This window comes from Perca flavescens, chromosome 13 (genome assembly GCF_004354835.1).
Source record: "Perca flavescens isolate YP-PL-M2 chromosome 13, PFLA_1.0, whole genome shotgun sequence".
Classification (NCBI taxonomy): Eukaryota; Metazoa; Chordata; class Actinopteri; order Perciformes; family Percidae; genus Perca; species Perca flavescens.
Genome location: NC_041343.1, coordinates 32901144 through 32917798, shown reverse-complemented (window position 1 = coordinate 32917798; position 16655 = coordinate 32901144). Strand labels below are relative to the sequence as shown.

General features: G+C 40.9%; 2 protein-coding genes, 4 non-coding genes and 1 pseudogene across 7 annotated transcripts in view; 5 read left to right on the top strand and 2 right to left on the bottom strand.

The window, feature by feature from the left end:
• Positions 1–16655, top strand: part of nup98 (nucleoporin 98 and 96 precursor) — a 138020-nt gene that overhangs the window by 33479 nt on the left and 87886 nt on the right. The window lies entirely within an intron of this gene.
• trnav-cac (transfer RNA valine (anticodon CAC)) lies at positions 643–715 on the top strand. The gene has a single exon. It is a non-coding gene; the product is annotated as a tRNA-Val (tRNA).
• On the top strand, positions 1167–1255 carry trnay-gua (transfer RNA tyrosine (anticodon GUA)). Its single transcript is given in 2 exon segments — positions 1167–1203; positions 1220–1255. It is a non-coding gene; the product is annotated as a tRNA-Tyr (tRNA).
• Positions 2745–2817, top strand: trnav-aac (transfer RNA valine (anticodon AAC)). Its single transcript has one exon. It is a non-coding gene; the product is annotated as a tRNA-Val (tRNA).
• trnav-cac (transfer RNA valine (anticodon CAC)) lies at positions 3502–3574 on the top strand. Its single transcript has one exon. It is a non-coding gene; the product is annotated as a tRNA-Val (tRNA).
• Positions 6087–7083, bottom strand: LOC114566276 (odorant receptor 131-2-like; annotated as a pseudogene).
• LOC114566275 (odorant receptor 131-2-like) lies at positions 15323–16288 on the bottom strand. Its single transcript, XM_028594604.1, has one exon. The coding sequence runs from the start codon at positions 16286–16288 to the stop codon at positions 15323–15325; it is 966 nt and encodes a 321-aa protein (XP_028450405.1).

Sequence of the window (16655 nt, the reverse complement as noted above, 5' to 3'; positions counted from 1 at the left end):
CAATCACAGTTTAATTTTGTATGACATTTACACATTTAGTTAAAAACAGCTATGAAGTATGCATGCAGATTTTTGCCTTGGTTGAGATGACTGAGAGGGAAAGTGAGTGTCTCCACTGACAGCAAAGATTGTATATAAGGATGGGTCTGATGGTCTGGTCTCTGATTCCATATATGAGAGAACTCAGACATCTTGGGAAAATTATAATACACAAATGAAGGAAAATTTGATTGCACACTTATATTGTTCTGTCTAGGACCTTTGACATAGCTATAAGCAATGGGTTGTGTATGGTTGAGAGAGACTGAGGCCCAGCTGCACCAGACGCAGCAGCAGTGTGTTAGGAGCCTTTTGCAAATTATAAAGGAACAACTTCCTGTAGGTGGCAGTCAAAACAGAAAGTGTTGCATATCTTAGTAACAGTTATTCCGATTGACACAAAACTTGACACGCTTGTTCCACCTGCTCCACTGAGGCTCTGCCAAACATGTCAAGTCAATCAAGCACTAGGTGGTGCTGTTTTAAAAAAAAAAATCGCAGAAAGGAAGTGGATACATTATGTCTAGAAAATACTGGTTTATATATAAATATACAGTTTAATCATATATTTTTTTAAAAACATGTTCTATTTTTTACATGGCAGTTTCTGTAGTGTAGTGGTTATCACGTTCGCCTCACACGCGAAAGGTCCCCGGTTCGAAACCGGGCAGAAACATTGTTTTCCACTTTAGGATGAGGTTTATTTTTAAGTACAGATCAAATCTGGACTAAGGTACAGTTTCTCTGTTCATTTATTTGAGAATAATCCTAATTAATGTATTGTTCATATTTTCACTCCTTTTTTGTGTGCCCATTAAAGGGAAGCTATTCTGCTTTTTCTGTATTTTCTGTCATATCTATAATGTTACAATGTCAGATTTTCATGTTAAACGTGGCTAGAGCTTTAAAAAATGAGGTAAATATACTTCAGAGAAACCCTGTGAGCAAAATCCTCAGATTTCCCAATGTTCTGAACGTTCCGCTTTCAACGTTTTTTTTCTTCTATTTTCTACTACGGTGTTAGGTGACACCGAGCCGGGTTTTAATGGCCCATCATCGCCAGAAGTGATACAGATGCTCTTGGACATCACGTTTGGCACTTATCGTACCCCATTAGTGTGTATATCCCTTCGATAGCTCAGTTGGTAGAGCGGAGGACTGTAGGTTGATAATAACAGGTATCCTTAGGTCGCTGGTTCAATTCCGGCTCGAAGGAATATTTTCTCAAAACAGAACATTTTACACTGCTAAGTGTTCACCAGTTTTGACTGATAACAGATGCTATAGAAAGTGATGATGCATTTAATGTCCTATCAGCACAAATAAAAGGACACATTTTGGTGAAAATATTTGTATCTACAAAAAGGGGGCCCTGCCGAAAAGGTTTGGGAATCACGGCATTACGGATCAGGTTTGACACTTATCGTACCTTTTCAGTATGTGTTTTCCCTTCAATAGCTCAGTCTGTTTGTTTGTTACTTATACTGTCAAGTGAGAGCTTCTGAATGGTATTTCGTTGTTGTGAAACAATGACAAAAAAGATTCTATTCAATTATATGATTGGTCCAGGCAGGCTATTGCAGTTTGTTTAAGGCTACTGCTGTGTTTACAAAGGACTAGCAACATGCTAAATCAGGGAAAGCTTCAATCTTGACCGCCATTTTTGCTAATTTCTCCCCAATTTCGGGTCACATCACTGCTGAAACATATCTGGTTGCATAGTATTTGGTTCAGAAGCATTTATTTGCGATTTTTGTAATTTTGGCTGCTACTGTTGGGTCATATTACTGCTGAAACATATCCGGTTGGGTAGCACTTGGTTTAGAAGCCTTTATTGGAGAGTTTTCATGGTACAAAGTCCTGCTCCGTTGCAGTCAGTCTCAGGCTTGGAGTGGAACAACAGCAGGGATTCCAGAGACTCACAGACATGCGGAAGCGTGGGAGGGGGGTGTAATGGAAATGTATTAATCTGTTATACTGTTGCTTAGACTTTCTTCTGAATCTGCAGTTTCTACTTTTATACAAATGTCTAGATAGAATGTTCTGATGTACGAATGCCCTTTGGACCCTGCTCACACCACAAGTTGTTTGTCCCTCTTTGATAACCCTTCTTTGGCCTTTCAGTTCTGTCACAACCAGGCCTTTTTTGCCCAGTAACAGAAGTACATAAGTCTGCTTTCTGGTTTCTTTGTTCAGACTGAGGGTGAATACAGGTGCAGCAGCCATGGCCAGTATGAGAACAACAAAGTGTTTTTTTTAACATTAAAGCATGTAAACATGTTCTTGTAGAATCACAAAATACAAGTATGAATCTGAAAACAGTATATAATAGGTCTCCTTTAATACCCTAACTCAAAAAGCAACAGATTTTAATCAGCCTTCTTTAGACGGTTTTCTATGGTTATACGAGAACATACTACTTGATAATAACATAATCATTTATAATTTAAGACAAGATGGCCCATTCTCTTTTCCTTTATTTCTTATTCTTCTTTTGACTTTTCTTTGTGTTTTCTACGGCTAAACACAAGTACAACTATCTGTTTAGGCTCTGCCAAATATTAAGTCAATCAGGCACTAGGTGGCGCTGTTTTTTAAATTTCGCAGAGGAAGTGGTTACATTACGTGTAGAAAATGCTGGTATATGTAAATAAACAGTTTAATCATTTATTTATTGAAATACCTGGTCTATTTTCTACATGGCAGTTTCCGTAGTGTAGTGGTTATCACGTTCGCCTAACACGCGAAAGGTCCCCGGTTCGAGACCGGGCGGAAACATTATTTTCCTTTTGCAGAGATTCATGTTATATCTGCATATTTTAACGTAGCTTCCTGATTATGTCTTGGACAGAAAAAGTAATAACTGTCCGTTAGAAAGAGACATGACATGTAAAAGCTGAATTTCCGATGCATCCCCAAACCATGCTTATAGGCAAAGAAAACTGTAGGGTCTGGAACATCGTTAGTTTTTCGTTGTTTACACTTATAAAACATCAGATCAGCTAACTAAACTTCATACATCATATATACGTAGCTTCCTAATGCTTCTTGGGCAGATTGAATAACTCCCTTACTGGTAGTCTGAAAGAAATAGTAAATATATATCTGAAAGAAAGGAGACGTAGCACTTAAATGCATCACCGAACAGGGCGTCCTTTGTTTGGCGGGTTGTAGTAGGGCTGCAGCACCTCGTGAGTCTTTGTAGCCTCAAACACTTCATGACCACATAGGCTACTTCACCCACCTCTTAAACCCCCAGGGTGACCAGTGCTCATATTTAGCCTCTGTGTGCTAAAAATCTTTCTGTAGCTCGATCCCCTAACAACCTAAAGTTAGCTTCCCTCTCAGAGGCTAAATATGAGGCAACTCCAGGCAAATCATTTTCCTGATCATATCTTGGCTTTGACATAACAATTCTATCATATATTTATTAAAATACATCATGTTATTTTTTACATGGCAGTTTCCGTAGTGTAGTGGTTATCACGTTCGCCTCACACGCGAAAGGTCCCCGGTTCGAAACCGGGCGGAAACATTGTTTTCCACTTTAGGATGAGGTTCAGATCGACTCTGATCTAACGTAAAGTTTCTCTCTTAATTCATTTGATCAGGGATAATAATCCTAATAAAATATTGACAGTCTCTTTCGTTTTTTCTGTCCAATAATACCCTAACTCTAAAAGCAAGAGATTTTACTCATCATGTTTTGCTTTTATGTTTTGCTTTTATTAAGTCTGAGCTTTGTTTAGATGGTTTTATGTGGTTACTAGTGCAGTGCCTGTTTGAAACGCTTGTTGGTTCGGAATGGGCCAATTTCTTGGTTCCCAGTATTTTTACCCCACAACTTTATCTTACTATAAGAACTGTTCAGCTCAGCTACGGCTCATCTAGAGATTTGGCGTGTCCCCTTTCACACGTCCAGGTAGCAATGTGGCCAGGGTGGGGGAGGGAGGGAGGAGTGTGTGTGCCTCCTCTCTGTGCTGTGGCTGGAAGTCTCAAAGTTAAAAGGTATTGGAGGTCATCCGGCAGGATGTCTGTAGAGCTGATGGTGCTGGTGGGTTTTCTGTAGTTTGTGATATGCTGCAGGCCTTGTCACATCCACCCAGAGTCAGCAGTAGAGTAGAAGCCATCCAGCTTCTCTCTGTACTGCCTTTTGGTCGCTGTGATGGCTTTTTCAGTCCATATTTCACAGCTTTGTACTCTGTCTCATTGCCTGATCTAAATGCAAGAGAGCGAGCACGCAGCACTTGGCGTACCTGACTGTACCTGACCAAACAATTTAAAAACATTAAAGAAAGGCAAAATCAAAAAGATAGGTCTTCAGCCATGATTTAAAAGAACAGAGTAATAGCGGACTTGCAGACCGTCTCTTAATAGCTATTTAATTGTCCCGCAGACTATGAAAAGACAAGAACAAAAATTTACAGTGCAGTATAAGAACTGAGAGATAAAAAAAATAGGTTATTTAAAGAAAGGCAATATCAAAAAGAAAGGTCTTCAGCCTTGATTTAAAAGAACTGAGAGTTGGAGAGATGAATGATACCTCACACAAGACTCTACCTTAAATGTGTCAGCATGTATGAAAGGGGGCGTGGCTTAAACATAGGGGGCGGGCCAAACCATCACCAATGAAGAAGGAAGTCTCTGCTGAGTTCAATGTTACTTCACACAAGGGTATACCTTAAGCGGTTCAAATGTTATGAAAGGGGGCGTGGCTTATGCATAGGGGGCGGGCCAAACCATCACCAATAAAGAAGGAAGTCTCTGCTGAGTTCAATGACACCTTACACAAGACTCTACCTTAAATTGTTCAAATGTTATGAAAGGAGGCGTGGCCTGAGTAAGTGGGCGAGGCTATATTATAGGGGGCGGCTCAGTATCACACGTAGACCACACATTCTGAGTTTCATGCAAATCGGATGATGTTTGTCGTATAAGGCAGATTTCCTGTTGCCAGCGGGGGGCGCTATGACCAAAAGTCAATTTTGGCCTGTAGGTGTCCTCAGGCCTGGACCCTTGTTCATCATGAGAAATTTCGGGCAGATACGACAACGTACACTCAAGTTACAACAACTTTTTTGTTCATCGCTAAACACTCAAAATTGCCGCCACGCCACGCCCACACCGTCTGACGAAAAGTTTTTCTTTTAATAACTTTTCATCGTTAAGGTGTTGGGATGGTACAGACCAAGTTTGAAGTCCATCGGATGAAATCTCCAGGAGGAGTTCGTTAAAGTATAGCACCTTGACTTTTAGGCCTACTTCCTGTTGCCAGTAGGGGGCGCTATGACTTTAAGTAAATATCGGCCTTTATTTGTCTTCAGGGTTGGACTCTTATGAATCCTGAAAAGACAACGTACACTCGAGTTACACCCACTTCCTGTTTCGGCGGCGAAACGCACAAAATGGCCGCCCTGCCACGGCCACGCCCTATGACGAAAAGTTTTTCTTTTAACAACTTTTCATCTTTAACTTCTTAAGATGGCACAGACCGAGTTTGAAGTTGATCGGATGAAATCTCTAGGAGGAGTTCGTTAAAGTACGACATGTGGAAATGGCCAAAATCGCACTAATTTCGAACATTTAATTCAAAATGGCGGACTTCCTGTTGGGTTTAGGGTATGGCTCTAATGAAGTTTTTTGTACATCTTGACATGTTACATATGTGTACCAAGTTTCGTGAGTCTACGTTAAACGCACTGCAGGGGCTCAATTTTCTTAACTTTCTAGGGGGCGCTAGCGAGCCATTATTGTGCGCCTATTCCCGAAACCCTTAAAATACGTAAATTTTCACCAGACTTGATGCGGCCGCCAAATTTGGTGAGTTTGTGAATATGTTAAGCCCCTCAAAAAGCCAATTACTTTGACGGGAAAATAATAATAGAAAAATAATAATAATTCCTTCAGTTTCAATAGGGCCTTCGCCGCTGTCGGCGCTCGGGCCCTAAATATACTGTACATCATAAAATCTCACTGTATTTTAAGTGCCACTATTTTCAGTTTGAATTTGGATTAAAGTTACCAATTTTGTTGAAAATAATATCAGTCTATGAAGTGATACGCATGCTGATTTTTGCCTTCGTTGAGAGGGAACGTGAGCGTCTCCTCTGACAGCCAAGATTGTGTAATAGTATGGGTCTGATGGTCTGGTCTCTGATTCCATAGATGAGAGAACTCAGACATCTTGGGGAGATAATAAAACACACAAAGAACCATTTGAATGTGCACTAATATTACCTTGTCTAGGAGCTTTGAGATAGCTTTAAGCAATGGGTTGTGTATGGTTGAGGAGAGACTAAAGCCTAGCTGCACCAGATGTAGCAGCAGTGTGTTACGAGCCTTTAGAGCTGAAGCTTTGTCTGTGGAGGCTGATCTGGCTGCTATTATCACACCAATATAGGAGGAAGTGATTACCACACTAGCTGATACAAACAGAAATGAAGTGAACGCTTTGTCATAATCATCAGACATCCGGCCGAGTTGCATGTTTTCTATGGCACAAAAAGCTTTCATCTGCAGGCTCTCCAGGTTATCAAACGGAAAATCTAACAGTAAAATAACTTGTGTGAGGACATTTAGTGAATTGAAAACCCATACCACAATGATTGCCACTTCTGTGTTTCTGATGGTGATGAAGGTAGAGTGCCTCAGTGGGTAGCACACAGCTACACATCTCTCCAGAGACATCACCACCAGTGTGAGAGGAGAGATTTGGCTTGTGAGACTGATGAGCATGGTGGGAACACCACACACAGGATATGTCAGACTTATTCTACAGACAGCCAACATGAAAAGTAACTGACTTAGTGCCATCTGTACAGTGTCTGCAAAAAGGAGGTTGAACAGAAGAATGTAACGGGAAGTCTCACGAAACACAATTTTACTCTTCAAGGTGAATAACATGGTCCCATTAATGAAGAGAAACACACAGCATGGCACTGTAGTTACAGTGGAAAACAATACTTTTCCCAGTATCCCCACATACTCCAGTCCAACAGTGTTGTTGGTCTGAGACAGATTTGCATTTGACATCTTTGAGAAGAATCGAAGAGATGTACATTTTTAACCCCTCAATGTAATCGGACAGCAAAATCAAATGGATGCTTGTTCAGTTTGTATTCCTAAAACAGCAGAATTATGAACTTGTTGATGCCATTGTAGCACAAAAGCACATTTACACTTGTTCAGTTTCTTTCCTTTGATCCATCCATCTATCCCTTGGAATAGTAGAGATGCCTGGTTTGGTCACATTTATTTTGTGCAGACAGTTAGTGAGTTAGAGGCGGTGTCTGTTGTAATGAGTCTGGAGTGTGTGTATATATGATCTCCATCCTCACACCCTCTCCACGTAACACCATCACATTTAGGCACAGGTAACATATCAGTAATTGGTGATGCAACTCCTTTGCCATTATTTTCCAGTTCCCTAGTCTGTGTTATCATGTTTTACACTATGGCCATGACATAATTTATAGATTATAGTTTATATCAGAATCAGAAAGGTTTTATTGCCACAATAAATACACTTTGTTGTGGTGTGTGGTGGGAGAGTGAGGACCCAAATGCAGAGAGAGGCAGGCAGGCAGGAGATGGTGGAACTCAGGGATTTAATAAACGTAAAACGGCAGTACAAGACTGGAAACTCACAAAAATAAACTGACGGGAAAAACATAGGCAGGAGCAATACAGACGCAGGAACGGACACAAAGCACAGGGAGGAAACACAAGGGTGTGGCCACAAAACAATCTGACAAAAGACAAAGGGAACACAGAGGCTAAATACATGAGTTAATTAACAAATGAGGGACAGGTGATACAACAGGTGAAACACATCTGGGCGGGGCAGGACAATCAACAAAGGCGGGAAAACACCGAAAGTAAAGCTAGACATGACAAGACAGAAAGCAGACTAAAATAAATCAAAATAAAACAGGAAACAGGAACACAGACAGAAAACATGAGGACAACTAAACACAGAAACGTGACACAACACAGGACACAGTCAAGAGGGGATAAACACAATAAACAGGGAGAAAACTAAACAGAAATCTACAAAACCGGATACAGACAACAGAAATGAACCAACAGGCAACAGAAACTGAACAAAATGCAAAGCAAAACACTGAAACCATAACACACTTATGTGGTGCATACATAAACAAACAGACAAAAATATAAAAGCAACAATAAATACAGAAAAACAAATATATACATACAAAGTAACTGTTGCATAAGAAAAAAGACTAAATGGGTTAAGTGCAAAATTTGCAAAGAATATATATTTAAACATCTAAAAAAACAGGACAAACTGAAAGCCTTTTCACTCCTGCAAAAGTCTGCAACAAGTTTCACATTTTTGTAACATTGAGTACATTTGATCCAGCTAGTTTGTGTTTCACATTGCAATTATTCGAGTGCACTAAAGAACTATACATGACATACTTACTTCTTGTCTTCATCACTTACCCTGAAATTCCACCAGGCACAGATGCGCTGCATTCCGGCTGTGCCGTGGTTTTGTTCCGTCGTCTGGCACGCATCATACCATACTGGGAACGTCTGCGTTTAGCCTGCCCGACTTGCAGATTTCGTTGTCTGTCATTTTTTCTAGATATTTGTGCTTGTACCGTAGCACTTCTATTTAAGTCCAGTTATGAACGACACAGATTAAAGACTTTTGGCTGTGTTTTAGTTGTTTAAATTTCAAGCATTGTCTTGAGTGTCCGTGGTTGCTAATTTCAGATTTTTTTAGGGCCTGAGCACCGATGTTGGCTGGCGAAGGCCCTATTGGAATCCCTAAACCCAAATACAGACAGGAGTGGGAATAAAACAGTTTATTGAAAAGTACTCATGTGGCTTGTGGCGGGATCCAATGGTGTTGGTTCTGGTTCAGTGTCTGGCAGGAGTGGAGCGGTAGCAAGAGTCAGGTTCCTTAGCTCACGGACATTTAATGTTGCCCTTGTTGCTTATGTGCAGAGATTTCTCCAGATTCTCTGAATCTTTTGATGATATTATGGACTGTAGATAATGAAAATTCTTTGCAATTGTACGTTGGGAAACTGTTGGACTATTTGCTCCCACAGTTGATCACAAAGTGGCGAACCACGCCCCATCCTGGGGATGCTCCTTGTATATCCTTGTATATCTTTTTCCTTCCAGGGAAGGGCTCTCCTACCCAAGACCTGACTATAACAATTTACAACTCTGTGGTAGTCCCCACCCAGACTGCTAGAAACCTGGGTGTGACACTTGACGACCAACTCTCCTTCACTGCCAACATTGCTGCAACTACCCGATCGTGCAGATACATGCTGCATAACATCAGAAAGATACGTCCCCTTCTAACACAGAAGGCGTCTCAGGTTCTGGTTCAGGCTTTAGTCATCTCACGTCTACACTACTGCAACTCCCTCATGATTGGCCTACCTGCATGTGCCATCCGACCCTTGCAGCTCATTCAGAATGCAGCAGCTCGGCTTGTCTTCAACCTCCCCAAGTTCTCTCACACTACACCGCTCCTCCGCTCTCTTCACTGGTTACCAGTGGCTGCCCGCATCCGCTTCAAGACACTAGTACTTACATACAGGGCCACAAACGGATCAGCTCCAGCTTACATCCAGGACATGGTCAAACCATATACCCCAAACCGCCCACTTCGCTCTGCATCAGCAAAATTGATTGCTGCCCCCTCACAGCGAGGGAGAACTAATCACTCAACGAAATCCCGACTATTCACTGTCCTGGCTCCTAAATGGTGGAACGAGCTCCCTTTCGACATCAGGATGGCCGAAAGCCTACACATCTTCCGCCGAAGGCTAAAAATACATCTCTTCCGACTACACCTCGGATAAAAAAAAAAAATTCTTAAACCTGCACTTTCATGTCTCTTTGTAGCTTTATTATTTAAAGCTAATGTACTTGCACTTACTACTTGTTGTCTGAGGTTTGAACTTTCACAGTTGAAAGCACTTAATTGTAAGTCGCTTTGGATAAAAGCATCAGCTAAATGACATTTTTTTTAGCATTCTTCAACTTTCCTAGTCTTGCTGCCCCCATCACCCGCTCTTTTTGACCACCTGGCCAGGTTGCAAGATATACCTGTATAAATGCAAACCAAGTGCAATACAGCTGTAGTGCAGCCATGGAAGCAGCAATCAAACAAACGAGATCAATGGGGTTAGATTATGCCCAACCTAAAAAACCTCTGTGTGTTTCTAAACAGTTGTATGACCAAAGAAGTAATAATACCGGGTAAATATTGGAGAAGTATTTGAAAGATGGAGACAGCTTAGAGCCCAAAAGAATGCCAAGTTTGCTAATTTCCTCCTGAACAGGTAAGCATTAACTTTAATTTATCACGGGCACTAGTCATGGGCATTTTCAGTCATTTCAACATTTATGTACTGTCAGCGTGTTCGTTTGTTGAGAAGAAGGTAAAAAAGTCACTCCAACTTCAGATAAAAAAATCTACAACTTCTCTCCTTCTGTTCAAGATTTATTTCCAAGCAATAAGGCAGAAAAAGGGTACAGGAATACACAGCTGTGGGCAACAGTTTGCTTCGTTCTGAAAACTCCACAAACTGCACCCCGAATCCTTTGTCTAAACAGATTAAATACTATTCTACTCCGGCGCGTTCTTCTCTTATTCCCGGCAGGTGTCAGGTCTTTTTGTGCGTCCAATGGCTTTTCCAGACGTCTCCTGAGGGGAGGGATTCTCCTTGAAACATGATATGCCTAGTTTTTAAATGTTGTATTAAACGTGTCAAAACTGGTTAAAAGTTCAAACTAAAAGCAAAGATATGATGTATGTTCCTTTAATTTTTGACTGGCATGTTTATCATCTGTCAAGGAGCTTCCCTGATCTTCGCACCTCTCCCAGTCGCACATCCTCTCTCTGGATAAAGAGGTGGCAATGTGCAAGCCTGTATCACAAAAATTTGACTTGACACTAAAATAGCTGAGTTCAATAGTTCAAATGGCGTCATCTTCTGGAACTTTTCAGAATGGAAAGGGGGAAGGTCTTCTTGGCTGTCCCAAAAATGGAATCTTCCCATCAGACACCCTAGCAACAGGCTCTGAAAATTCTCATTGGAGGATTTCTTTCTATGCTCTATGTTAACCCTTTATCCGCACTATGAGTACACTGTAGTCAAATTGAAACATCCTATTACATAGAAAGAAAGTTATTAAAACTGATTGATCATATAATCCAGAAAGTCATTAGTGATTGAATTTACTCAGGGCCTTGGTGTGACTTGTTTTGTTGAACTTAGGCACATGTTAACTTTTATTTTTTCTTCACAGTACTCACATTGAACTGTATAGAGTACTCAAGTTAGTTACTTGCAAAAACAATCGAGACAAAGCCAGTGAAGTCATCCCGACTAGCCCTGGCCAATGCTGGCATGCTAACACGCAATAACTGCTAACGTTACTGGAGGACCAGGCAAGCAGGCCATGGCTGTTTACAACCACCGTGACAGGTTTAACAGAAACTGCTAGTTTGACTTCCTCATATGGAAACAACAACTGTGTAGCCTGTTCAGTGGCTACAAACGGTGAGTAATTTGAGCCAAGAAAGTTGGGTGAGAGGACTGTGAGTTTGCAATGTTTTTAGTGGTTGTTGCTGTAATTGTAAGCCAAGAAAGTGTGTCAGTCAGTCGGGTAGAGAGGACAGCAAGGTTGTGGTGTTTTTTAGCGGTTGTTGCCATCATTTTTAGCCGAGAAAAACCAAACTCTGGTCAGGCCAATCCCATCATGTATAGAGTCGGTGGGCAAGCTTATGGCTGCTGCTGCTGGGAACAGCGGTCTTCTGGAAGTTTTGCTGACCAGATACAGCAAAAGTTTAATCTATCAACTAGCTTTGCTACCTTATTCGTTGCTCTGGTTGGTTGTAGCGCTATCCTATTACATGCAGAGGGAATTTGAAAGACAACCGTTTATCCCGCCCCTCGGATTGAGCCCCGTCAATGGTGTGTTCCCAGACCCAACATCTTGGGTCTTGTCAGGCTAGGTCACAGCCTCACCTGTTGGCAACAGGACATCACCCTTATGTGTCAAGCATCATCCGATTTACATGTAATTTTCATGGTGTGGTCTACACATGATACACAGCAACATAACATTTCAATTAGGAGAGATGCAAAGATTTATTGTACATATGCATGATATGACATGTACAGTCTTTGGAGATTCCATCGTTATGAAATTATATTTTTAGAGGGGTAGAAAGCCAGAAGATGATCCCCAAATATAGTCTAGACACTGACGGTGGTGAGAGGAGCCCGAAGACCGAACAGAGGAGCCAACGGCTGTGCTTGCCGTAGGAGGAACCAGGAGCTGTGCATGATGAAGACCGGAGGCCCAAGGGGAGGAGGAGGGTTGTGCTCTTAGCCTGAAATGACAACTGAGCAGCAGAGAGAGACAGGTTTAAAACAGGGATGTCATGCTGTGATTGGCTCGTGAAATTCAAGGCTGCTTCTGATTGTTTAAATTAAAAGTGAACGCCTCTAACAGCTGTTCAGTTTAGAAGACAGAAAAGTGATTAAGTTTAGAAATCTTCCTGTCTGTTCTCTAGCACCAAATTGTGGACATAGGAAGTGTTACAGGAAACTGGCATCCCATCAGTACCCCTGACGTGCTGGGAGTGGCAAGGGCCCATTTATCCCTTCTTGCAGCCTTGCAGCATTGTTGAGAAGCTAGGCACAGGAACTTTACTAAGGTCTTGAGGAGCTGCAGCATTTATTCAGAGACAAATTTACACATTTAATACCTTAACCCTTTTGTGCTCCGATTACCGACAGATAGAGTGACACCAATATCAAAAAGTGACTGACAGCTCACCCAGTAAGAGCGTTCGCTCCATGTTGGCTGAGTCATGCAGCGGTGTGGGTTTTAATCCGACCTGCTGCGTGTCACCCCCCCCATCTTTCTCCCCCTTTCCGGTCTATCCACTATCAATAAAGGGAAAAAAAGCCCCAAAACAAATCTATAAAAAAAAGGTGACTGATGGTATGCCACAGTGGCATAAAACGATCACCTAACGACTTATGCATCTCACTACAGCGGTCGTCAGAGTGGTATACTGCTTGTGTTTCACCGCCACATACGGTTTCTAACAGCAGGTGGAACTGGTAGGCCACTTTCAGTGACAAATAGAAAAGTAATATCCTATATCCTTGAGGATGTACCCAACGTTAATATTAGAGCTAGCCTTAGCTAACATGGCTATAATTAACCTAGCCAATTGTTATCCGGCACGTGGCTCATATGCTGGATTTCAGGCTTTGCCCCTCCGCTTCCGTTCTCTGTGTGTTGGCGTTCTGAAAATCCCTTTGTTTTGGGAAAAATGAAACTTTGCAGCTTGCGAGTTGAAGGCTAAAAAATGGCATGTTTTAAAGAAAATTTGGATTGGGTAATAAGGCAGGCCTGCTTGGTTATTTCGGGAAATAATTGTAAACGTTTTTACCAAGAATATGTTTACGGGATTTACTCTCTAACTGGGATGTTTTGAGAATGATGGGTTTGCTCTGGACAAAGTACACACAGCGATAAACTGGTAAGAGCAAATTACATTTAAACATGTAACACATCACGTTACTGTATTGTGTGGAAAGTTTATTTCAGATTTTATCTGGCCTTTTTTTGAAGGGACCAAAACAAGTTCCTGCCACCGGCGCAGCTTCTGAAGCTTAGCGCCACCAAAGACAATTGTGATTGTTTTAAAGAAAGGCTAAACTACTGTATCTAGAGCATTTTTCTTCTATCCTAGAATGCATCCGTGGTGTAGCCAGATCTTACTCCACAATGCTGTCGATATAGGACTGGCAGTGTGAGACTAGCAATATATAGATACTTTTGTGAGTCATACAGCACTCTCACAAGCTGCGTTGGCCCCTGAAAGTAAATTTTTGTTTTGACAGAGTAAAATCAGAAATCAAGATCCACCAGTTTTTTGGGGCTTTATTTTTATAGGACAGATGAAGACAGGAAAGGTGGTAGAGAAGGGGGGCAACACACAGCAATTGGCCAAGGATAAGAATTGACTCTTGGTACATGAGGTGCATGCTTAACCAGTTGAGCTACCAGCTTCTCAGCGGATGAGATTGTTCAGTTGTCATTTTACCTAAGGATTAGTCTCATATTCTACACTTGTAAAACAATGTGCTTACAACTATTGATATCATCATCATGTTCTAAATTTATATTAAATTGGGGAAATATAATTTGCATTGATTAATGATAGTTCTTTACCTCTACTGGAAAATAATATCTTACTTTTATAAGACATACATTTTTGAAAGAGGTATATGTGAGGCTAAATCTACAATACTTTTCGTTTTGAGACAAAGATGATCGCCATCCACACAAGAATTTTGGTTCCAGTGGCAGAACCAATCTCTGTCCATATTAACACGTCTGACAAAGCATATCGTGTGACCATTCACAAACACTGGGCAAGTAAATGTAGGACATTTTGCATCATTTTTCAACCAAAACATAGTGTAGATATAGCCTCAGGTGAAAAATGTTTTAGAAGGGATCAAATAGACCCCTCAGTGCATTCCTACAGGGCACTGCACTATAAAAGGAGGGCAATAAAACCCACAATGGCAACATCTTTATTCTTGGTTCAAACTTTATTATCAGAAACGGATTTACTTGATACAATTCATCAGAATGCAGTGATTAAATGAACTGTTCTGCAAATTGCTGTAAATCAATAAATACACTTCCTTCGTTGTCAACTCATACTGACAAGTTCTTAAACCCTCTCATAGTTAAAGGTACTCCAGTGTGGCACCTGATTTTTAATTAAAAGGAAATTTTAAAGCCTTTTGGCTTTCACGAGATTTTACAGTAAAGTCTTGAAACTGTTCTGAGCAGTGAAGTTGATTTTTGGAGGGGGGGGTAGAATAATCTGAACACATCAATCAATCAAAGTGTAAATATGTTGCAATTAAAAAAAAAGGTTCAGGAAGTGAGGAAGGATAGCAAAAATCACACTGATGTTAATGCTGCTTGTTTTGTTGTTTGATTTATCTTATTTAACTGTTGTTGTGAGTTGGACCTGATAAGCCGATAGCTTCTGCCTATCCCTTTACAAACTGGTCATGTGTTATGTTGATCTTATTTTGTTATTCATTTATACATTTAATATATATTCTTTTAATCGTTCAAAATAAAGATTTCATTTCATTCAGAAAACAGATATTCTTTTAGAGATAATAACACATTTCTTTGTACATTTCAGATAGAAAAGTAGTGTCTCAGGTCACAACTGTCACCGGCTCTTGTTGGGGATAACTGAGCTTTTACACCCACAGCACAGATTATGCATGAGGACGGGTCTAATGGTTTGATCCCTGAGTCCATAGATGAGAGCACTAAGGCACCTTGGAAGGATATTCAAGAACACAAAACAAACATTGTAAATACGTGAAATGGTTAATCTCCCCACTGTTCTAGCAATGGCTATAATAATGGTGGAGTACGTGATAGAAGTTAGAACCAGGCATAGCTGAATCAGGTGAAGCAGAAGCGTTTGAAGAACCTTTCTGGCTGATGCTTTGTCTGTTGAGGCAGACGTGGCTACAAGTGCTACACCAATATAGGAGCCAATGATTGCTAAACCCACTGATACAAAGAGAGTGCTGGCATACACTTTTTCAAAATCATTAAAGATTGGTGAAAAAAATATGGCTTCTTTAGAGCAAAAGTTATTCATATGCAGATTGAAGGGGATTATTGTGAACACATGTACCAGCATAAAAACTCGAATGAGGATATGGATAAAACTAAGTGCCCACACCATAGCAATGGCCATGCCTGTGCTTCTCACAGTGAAGATGGTAGCATGCCTCAGAGGCAGGCACACAGCCACATATCTCTCAACTGACATCACAGCCAGGGTGAGAGGAGAGATTGAATCTGTGGCAAGACAGAGCAGAACAAGGAAACCACATGCATCAAAGGGAATTTTCCTATTAAAACAAGATAGTATGTAAAGCAGAAGGCTTGGTATCTGCTGAAAAGTGTCTGCAAAGAGTAAATTAAACAGCAGAATAAATCTGGATGTCTCACAAAACACCGGCTTACTCCTCAGGGTGAACAGCAAAACACAGTTAATGTAGAAAAAACAGCAGATTGCGCTTACAATTAACATGCCAAATAAAATTAACTCGTATTTTTCTGGACCTGGATCCAGACTAGTAGTGACATTGGCCTTACCCTGCAGCAAATACACCATTATGGGACGATATCTGAAGAAACAAAAGGCTCCTTTGGCTTGCAGCAGTTGTACTAGCAAGCTACATAACATACAAAGTAAAGTTTATCATGTAAAAAAAGTTAAACTTCTCCATCACCACAAATAGCGCCTCAGTGCAGAATCCCAAATTACCCATCAGTGTTGAGCAGTCAAGTCAGGAGGTTAGAGGCCATGTTCATTTTCAAAAGAGTAAAGCTGATCTGGTGCTGTGTTTTCCTGCAGCGCATGATATATATGCTTTGTCCTCAAGCCACCCCTTACAGGACATCATTACATCACCATGGTCATTAGATTAGATATGAATGTCACCTTTCCACTGTTTCAATGCTTTAATTGCCTGTCTTTT

What these genes read in the sequence shown, in the direction of transcription:
- LOC114566275 (XM_028594604.1), bottom strand. Translation starts at nt 16,288, where the DNA reads ATGGTGTATTTGCTGCAGGGTAAGGCCAATGTCACTACTAGTCTGGAT.